Raw genomic sequence first — 8834 nt, 5'->3', positions numbered from 1 at the left:
CCGGGGGCACCGGGCCGCGGAGCCCTCTCGCTGTGGGCAGGATGGGCATCCTCCCTCTGCACCTCGCCTCGCTGCCTCAAAGACCAGACCGAGCCCCGTGGAGATGCCTCCTTGTTGTCTTCTGGGCCATACCGATGAGCAAAAAATGAGCTGTTCTTAATGGCATGAGCAAACATCTAAGTGAGCTGTGTAGTTCACGGGGAAAGTTGGGGCTGCTCAAGCTGGAGGAGAGATTGCTACGGGGAGACCTTACTGCAGCCTTCCAGTATCTGAAGGGAGCCTATGAGAAGGACGGGGAGTGACTTTTTAACAAGGGCTTGTAGTGACAGGGCATAATGGCTTCAAACTGGAAGAAGACAAATTTAGATCAGATGTAAGGAGGAAGCTTTTCACTATGCTCGAGCACAGGTTGCCCAGGGACGCTGCGGATGCTCTTATCACTGGAGGTGTTCAAGACAAGGTTGGATGGGGCTTTATGTAACCTTGTCTAGTGGGAGGGGTCTCTGGTTGGATAGGGCTTTGAGCAACCTGCTCTAGTGGGAGGTGTCTCTGCCCGTGGCAGGGGGGTTGGAACTAGGTGACCTTTAAGGTCCTTTCTAGCCCAAACTTTTGTATGATTCTGTGATCAGGTACTCCATGGATTTTTACCAGGCTCCTAGGTTTGAAAGAAAAAGTTTGAAAAGAGCTGAAAGTCAGTTGAAGAAATCTCAAAGTCACAGCATAAAAGAAAATGAGAAAAGGCCTCTACTCATGACCTTATTACCTCAAAATTCAGTAGAGGAGCCGATGTGTCTCACACCTGACTGTTAAACAGCTTTACTGTTAACTTGCAAAAATTAATATGTAATCTCAAAAAAAGAGCAGATGCAAGTGTGTGGTGCACCAAATACAGAAAACCTCTGGTGTCCAGTGCTCCCATTTATTTTACTTTTCATTCATTGCTGCATATTGAACAAGCATTGTGTATATTCCTTCTGCATTTGCATATCAAATGTCATATTATTTTATAAGATCTCCATTCAGAATGCATATAAGTAATTGTTTTGGTTTCTGAGTGGAGGACGAGTGGAAGACTAGTTATACATTAGAAAGCCTTTTGCCAGAGAAGTTGCAAAAGCAAATGTACAAGGAGGGGGGAGGTAAAATTGAGTGTTGATTAACTCTCCTGAAGGGAGAGATACTGTGGTTTCACATTAGCCTGTACTACTAGAGAGGCTCTACCTTGTCTCACATCCCAAAATATTGGCTTTTTATAAATTGGGATAAATTTTCTGATCTGGATTGTTTCTTGGCCATCTATGGATGGGACAGTAAAGCGGAGGGTCAGATGAGATGGAAGAGAATGAGACTGCCTATGTCAGCAGTTCTGGCTGGTGGTGGCTTAAAGTGTTCCAGAAAATGCAGCACAGCATGGTAGTGGGTGTGAGCCACTGACAAAAACCTATTTCTATGGTGTTTTTACTTCAACAAAGTAGAACATATCCAAATGTTCACATATAAATATCACAACATGAAAATAAATATTAAGTTCATTGTTCTTGAACGCATACACTGATGTAGTCTGCTGACACTGGCTTTAGAAATTTATTAAAGAGCCTTACTAATTAGACATTCGTTAAAGACTCTCTTTGTGTTATGTGTAGTGTGACACTTTTGAAAAGTCAGTGTTTGACACAGTCATTTTGGGGGTAGAGTTTCTTACTGAGAAATAGGATTTACATATAAGGCTGTATTAGACAAATATTTAAAGTTATGAGCAGAACTGACCTTGGTTTGTTTTTTATACTATTATTGCTTATGTATATATCTCTTTAAGAGCACTTTAAAAGAATATAAAGAGTTAACAGGTTAGGTTTTAACTCGGGTGCGTCTAGACTCTCAAACGTGCACCAAGTTATGTTATGATTGGAGCAGTTCACAAAAGAGATGGATAAAAGTGCAATTGTCTTTTTATAACTGTATTTTTTTTTGTCCTCAGGAAAGAAAACCCATCTGCTTCCTTGGGGAAAGATAGAGCAGACACAGTGATCATTGGAGGTGGTTGTGTTGGTGTGAGTCTAGCCTATCATTTGGCTAAGGCTGGTTTGAAGGATGTTGTTCTGCTAGAAAAATCTGAGCTCACTGCAGGATCTACTTGGCATGCAGTAAGAAATGTTTTGCTAATCTCTCAGTTTAACAACCGTTGAGCTAATGGTGGTGGAAGGTTCTTTGCCTTTCCATGGCTTTCCAGAGATGAACTATCTTGGTTCTTTGTGGATCCAAACTTTATCACTGAGTTCTCTGTAGATTTCAAAACTCTGTATGAGTTTCGAAAAGTTGGTTCAGCTGTCCATAGTGCACTCTTCTCATTTGTAAAAACTGGGACAGATACTGTATTCTGAAATTACTGGAAGGTAACTGCTAGTATTATTATACATTTTTGGCATTTAACTGGGTTTAAACCTTAAACATTATTTTAACTTTGACATTTTAGATTTAAGGTTTTGTTTCTAAAATAATCTAATTTATACTACAGACTTTATCAGTGGAAGTGGTTGCACTGGCATGCATACACCAGAAATGAGATATTGGGCATTATTGTATGTGTAATTAATTTTTTAATATATGTGCTATCCTGAAAAAGAGGTGATTGAGAAGCAGCATCAGTGTCCAGAAGGTATTCTCAAAGAGTATCACTGTCCCAGAAACTTAGTCTTACTAGAGACAAGAGCTTACTTTCCTGCCACTGCTGGGACTACACAAAATCTTAGAGGAGAAAAGCTATCAACTATACACTGTAGGTTTTTTTAAGGGTGAAAGTTTGTCTGTACTCTAAGGAAAAGAACTAAAAATACATAATAATGACAAGGTGGGAACATCTCCTGTAATAATGCTAATTACATGAACATACTGGTGCACAACGTGCATATAGGTAATCACATATTTTCTCTTCCAGTGTCTGAGTAGGTAGTGTAACAAAATGATTTAAACCTTGCCACAATAATAGATCCTCTTTCCATTCATTTCCAGCTGCGCTTAGCTGAAACTGGGAGAATGTTATTCCTGTGTGTAGCAGCACAAAAGTTAAAAACCCGACAGTCTACTGTCTTTAGAATGACTCTGTTATAAAACAGGCATTTATGCAATTATAACATCTGAGTGCCTTTCAGGAAAAAATTGAGGAGGATGACTTAGAAGGATTGTATTTGATTTGTATTCTCATACTTCTAGAGGAGGAGGTCTGAAGTTTGAAATGCTTCATCTTGGTGCAGAGGTTTTGTATGCTTGGGGCCATAGGGGGGAACAATAGTAAAAAAATTACATTTAAAAAATACTGCTGCTTAAGATGTGTTAGTAGCTTTATACTTCATTTTACTTGCTTTTCAACAAACAAACCAAAAGAAAGCACATTTTATGCAGTTAGGAAAAACAAAACTCAGTGATGATGTCTCCTTCAGACAGAGTTGTATCACAGCTGGTACAGTTCAGTGAACAGAGCAACACCATGCAGAGTGTCAGATCATGCATTGTAACTGGGAAATGCTCAGAGAAATACCTTAAGTGCAGGAGCAAGGTACAGGCTGAATTCTATTTACCCGATGCATTTACAGAACAATATAAGTGTAAAGAGTAATAAAAATCCCCTCACTGGATACAAAACCAAAGTAAGGAATGGGAGCTTGGTACTAAATGTTTCCGTTTGTTCTTGTTATACTCGCTCACTCTAGCGTGTTGCTCCCAACTATGTAAAACCAACCTTCCTGTCTGTATTTTTGCCCCCACTTCTTAGTGGATGCAGCAGTGGAGCACAGAGTAAGGAACTCTTTCAAAGGTAGGGTGGGACCTGGAGCACAGTGGAGAAGATGCCTCCTCTAGCAACTATTGAGAGGGCTGCCTTGTGGCACCTGCTGCTGCAGGATTTCATGCAATTAACACAACATAGTTAAGGGACGAGTTAAAATGTATGTCTATTAAACTACATGGTATGTGGTCTCTTTTCATTGAACTCAGTGTTAAGAGTGCTGTATCTGAAGATGAGAAAGTTAATAACTGTTCCAGATGATGAGAAAGATCAAAACTAATGGAGTTTCCTTATAGTGGTACAGTAGTTAGCATGTGAAATGGCATGTAGTATATTGCCTGCAGCCACAAATGTTGAAAACCTAGTTCAGATGTTGTTGTGCTGTGCCACACTTTCCCTCTTTCACAGTGCAGTAAGTCCTACCAGAGTTCAGGCTCATGCTTCATATATGTATCATGTTCCTGCTAAAACATTCTTCCACTTCTCAGATCTGAGATAAATTTCCTTGACTTTCATGTGTGTTGTTAAAATAGCACAGAAAGTGTGCATGTTTTTTATTAGCAGTAATAAGAAGAAAAAAAATAACAGAGCAAGTGCTGCTCAGTTTTATGCCTATCTAACCATGACAAAATAGTGGTTATTTTATGTGTGTAAGTTAGGTCAAGACTTAGGCTTCAGGAACTCTTGAAGTTGTACTGTTCTGCAGGTCAGATCATTTGCAATCTCACTGAAGCACTAAGGACTGAACAAGGCATGTGCAACTCACTCAGCAAATGGATTTTTTGTGTTGTTATTTTTTAAAAAGGTGTTTTCTAAGGAAATGTTTAACTTATCGTTCAGTTATGTGATACTTTTTGTTGCTACATGAAGTTGATTTTGCTTCCAACAGTACAAAAAGCACAGCACAAGACAAATAAGAACATGTTACAACTTGGTCAAACTTGCAAGAGAAAATGTAGGGTATAACACTGTGAATACCATTTTCCTTCGGAATGCTGATTTAGTAATGTCATTAGTCTAAAATCTGAAACAGTTTGGAATAGAACAAAACTGTTACATAAATATTTAAATGTAGAAAAATTCCAACTATAAAAATGCTTTACAATATCTTGTGTCAATTCTCATAGCAAAGTGCCCATTCTTAACATTATTACCTCACGTCATGCTCACCTGCGATAACAAAATCTCCATCTGACAAAACCAGAGCAAAACCTAGAGCACATCTCCTTCAAATACAAGAATGGTTCACCTTGAAACTCAGGAAAACAAGTAGACGTACCGTCAGGCCAGCTGGGCCAGGTAGGGAGCACATGACTGAGTTCTAGAGCAAAAATGCAGTAGACAGAAAGTAAGAGCAGGAAGAGGCTCAAAGGGGCAGTTCAGAAAAACTGGCTGGGCAAGTGAAGGGGAAAAGCCGAAGCTCAACTAGAATTAGCCTTGTAAGGAAAGCTAAAGGCAACAAGAAGAAGCTTCTACTGCTGCATTTGTAGTTAAACTCTGACAAGGAAAATGTGGGACTGTTGGTGATTGAGGTGGGTACTTTAGTCAAAATGTGTGCTGACAAGGCTGAAGTACTCAATGTCTTCTTTGACTGAGTTCTCACTGGCAAGGTTTTTCAGGCCTGTGTGCTCTGAGCAGGGTTCAAGGAGAAGAGGAGCAACCGGCAGTGGTTGAGGATCAAGCCAGGGAATAGTGAGTGAGCTTGACTCATGGGCATACAATGAACCAGTTGTGCTGCATACAAGAATGTTGCTGATGGCATTGCAAGGCCACAGATGTATCATCTGTGAAAGACTGTGGAGATCGGTGGAGATGTCCCACATTTGGAGAAGGGCATGTGTGTGCATCTTTAAAAGAAGCCAAAGGGATGAGCAGAAGAGCTAAAGGCCAGCTAGCCACACTTCAGTTCTTGAGAAAATCATGGAGTGAGTTTCAGATCTGGGCCCATAAAGGAGAAAAAAGGTGATTTGGAACAGGCAGCATAGATTTGCCAAGTGCAAATCATATTTGACCAAACCTGATTGCCTTCTATGAAAAACTGACTGAATCTGTAGACAAGAAGAGAGCAGTTGATACCACTTACTGGACAATAAAATAGTTAAAAGCCCATTCGGATAGTTAGTCTCAGAGGGTGATGGTTAGTGGGTCATATTTGACCAAAAGCCTGAAAATAACTATTGTCGCAGAGGTCTGTCTGTCTGGGACCCCATCCTGTTTAATATCTTTATCAGTGACTGGAGCAGGTGATAATGTAGCTACAAGCTTGAATTTGACATCAAATTGGAAGGACCAGTCAGTGCACTAAAGGGCACGGCTGCTGTGCTGAGGGATCTAGGCAGACTGGAAGGGTGGAAAGACAAGAACTTCATGGAATTTAACAAGGAATGCAAAGTTTTGGCATTTGGCCAGGGAACTAGTGCAGTCTCTGTCCTTGGAGATTTTTAAGACCAGGCTGGAGAAAATCTTGAACAACCTGATCTGATCTCATAGCTGACACTGCTTTGAGTACAAGATTGGATAGAGACCCCCTGAGGTCCCATTCAGTCTGTTGGTTTTTTTGATTATCATTATTTTATGATTCTATGATCTCAATTTTTATATGGTCCAGTCAGGTTATAGTTGTCTCTCAGCTGCACTCCTGAAATCAGAAACACTTGTTATCTGAAGCACAAAGGCATCAAAATATGTTTAAAATTCTTTTCTTCACTTAAAATTGTCAGACAGAAGTTTTCATCTAGTTCATGCAATTGTATATTCTTGAACGTATATGCTTTTATAGCTCCCTTGCAATAATTTGTGATTCATTTGGTTCGAAATTACTTTACTAACAATGACCACTAAAACGGAATTTCACTACATCTGGAATGTCACTACATTTGGAAAAATAACAGAAGACCAGAATTTTGTTTACATCAATAAAAGACAGTAAAGATAATATGACATGACAAAATTTGCAAATACAAGTTAATTGCTTGTAGATTATTGTATATGGCTAAGGAAATGTAAATATTTCAATGCCTAATGTATTTCTTTAGTCTGTATAGAGAGAAAAAAAGGCCCTTAGGACTTACATTTTAAGAAATGAAACAAATTTTAATTACAAATTCTAAAGTGAAACAGCCCTAGGTTTTAGTCCAAGGTAATTAAATGTGTTCACAACAACAAAAATGCACATGTATCCAATGAGATCAAAACCACGTTTAGTCCAGTATCTAGTCTCTGGCAGTGTCCAGTATGCTGATGATTCAGTATGATAAAAACAAAAAAGACAAGCAGTATTGTTCCAGGCTATTAACTTAGTCCAGGTACTTTCTGTATCCAGAATGCCCACTTTATGCTTAATGTGGCACTTATCATTTATCTCCCTCCTACAAATTTGTGTGATCACTTTCTAAGCTCAGATCGTTGAGGTAGTGAACAGAACCAAACATATGTGGGGAACTGAAACCAAATTTATGGATAAAATTTAGGCACAAATGAAAAATATAGTACTAGTAAATTAATAATTTTGTTCTTCTTTTCGTTAGTTTATTTTGACATTTCAGTCATGTGGTATGCTGTGATAGCATATATAAACTTCAAGATATCAGAAAGATAAAATCCTCACAAAGAAAGGTAGGAAAAACTTTTAACTGTGGCTACAGGAAAGACATACATTGAGTAATGCCAGACATTTATCATGCTCTGAAGATACTGAGTACCTGTCATCTCAGGCAATGAGTGTGATTTATATTTTTGACAGAAATGGTATCTAAGTGTAAGCCATTTTTTAAGAGCAATTTGAAGATAATTGTTTCTGAAGAGAAAGATCTGGTGTTAAATGTGAAGCTGCACCAAGAAAGATGGGTCAGTGGAGGACATGGTTTTAAAAAATGAGGATGTGTGATCTAATTCATACAAAATATGTTGATATTAATTATGGAGAAGTGTAACATTTAATAAGTTCCTATTATTTTCAAATTAATTTCCTTTAAAACGTATCTTTAAGGGCCACTAAATGCTGGTTTTGTCATTCCTATGTATACAATTATTCCTCTAGCTTTAAAAGTTAAAGCCTTAAAATATGTAGCACAGAACAGAGTTGACAAGTTAGAACCAGAAGTAGTTAATACATATAATAATACTAGGCAACTTAGAAGGAAACTATCAGAGCTCTACTATATATGTTACTTTTCACCTTTATATTTCCTGATTTATTTTTTTTTTCCTCAAAATGGCTGTGAAGTCAAAGGTGGACTCTGATGTCTAGCTCCCTTACTTAAATGAAGCAACCTTAATCTATGAATTAGCTCTATTTTAGTCAGCAAAATATGCTGTATAGAGAATATTAAAATCAGAGTAGTTACTTATCTTGAAAACCTGAGGTAATTTTGCATTTCTGTTTTCTCACTTGGAAGAATAGTTCTAGTGAGATGTCAGATTCAGGAGATACAAAGCTGCATGCTTAATTTCAGTAAGGCTTTAATTCTGCTTTTTTAAGTGCTAAATGTCTGCAGTTATGAATGTCATTAGACTGATGCAGCTGTCTATGTTGTAGGCAGGTAGACAGTTTCCTTAAATATAGAAGAGGCTGTAGTAATGTCTTGATTTTACCTTTGCATGAACCCAAAAGGGCTTGACAGCTTTCTAAAGTCAGACCTGGTAAAATTATATGCAAAATACGTTTAGTAATTTCTTAAGCTACTTCAGAAATGCAGTGACTGCTTTTTAACTGCCCCATGAGACAACTGTTGAGAATAGAAGAATATTGGCTTCCATTGCCCTGCTGTTCACACCCCAGGGAAGTAATAACTCTTGTTAAGGTCTGGCCTTTGTGAAGGTTTGGTTTCTCTCCCATCTCCTTTTGCAAGGGAAAGATCCTACTGCAGGACCTTTAGAGTTTAAAGATTTCGTGATCAGGAATGGAGTTGCATGTCTCTTCCAAAAGATATGAAACAGAGAACTGAATAACTTAAAGAAGAAAGGAAACCATAGGAGAGAACAACTGCAACAGTATCATGGGTTGACAGATTTGTTGAGAGAAGACAGGTGGAAAAACATGTGTGCAGAAAAC

The 8834-nt window shown here is 38.4% G+C and overlaps 1 protein-coding gene across 1 annotated transcript in view; it reads left to right on the top strand.

Moving 5' to 3' along the window:
• Window positions 1-335: 335 nt before the first annotated feature.
• The window catches only part of DMGDH (dimethylglycine dehydrogenase), a gene marked incomplete at its 3' end in the record, with an annotated part of 30725 nt that continues 22226 nt past the window's right edge, over window positions 336-8834 (top strand). The window contains exons 1-2 of the mRNA XM_008946630.1: window positions 336-373; window positions 1979-2144. Coding sequence (XP_008944878.1) covers window positions 336-373; window positions 1979-2144 — 204 coding nt within the window. The remainder of the gene's footprint in view (window positions 374-1978; window positions 2145-8834) is intronic.

This window comes from Merops nubicus, unplaced genomic scaffold, assembly GCF_000691845.1.
Source record: "Merops nubicus isolate BGI_N331 unplaced genomic scaffold, ASM69184v1 scaffold36988, whole genome shotgun sequence".
Taxonomy (NCBI): domain Eukaryota; kingdom Metazoa; phylum Chordata; class Aves; order Coraciiformes; family Meropidae; genus Merops; species Merops nubicus.
This window is presented reverse-complemented; position numbering and strand designations above follow the sequence as displayed.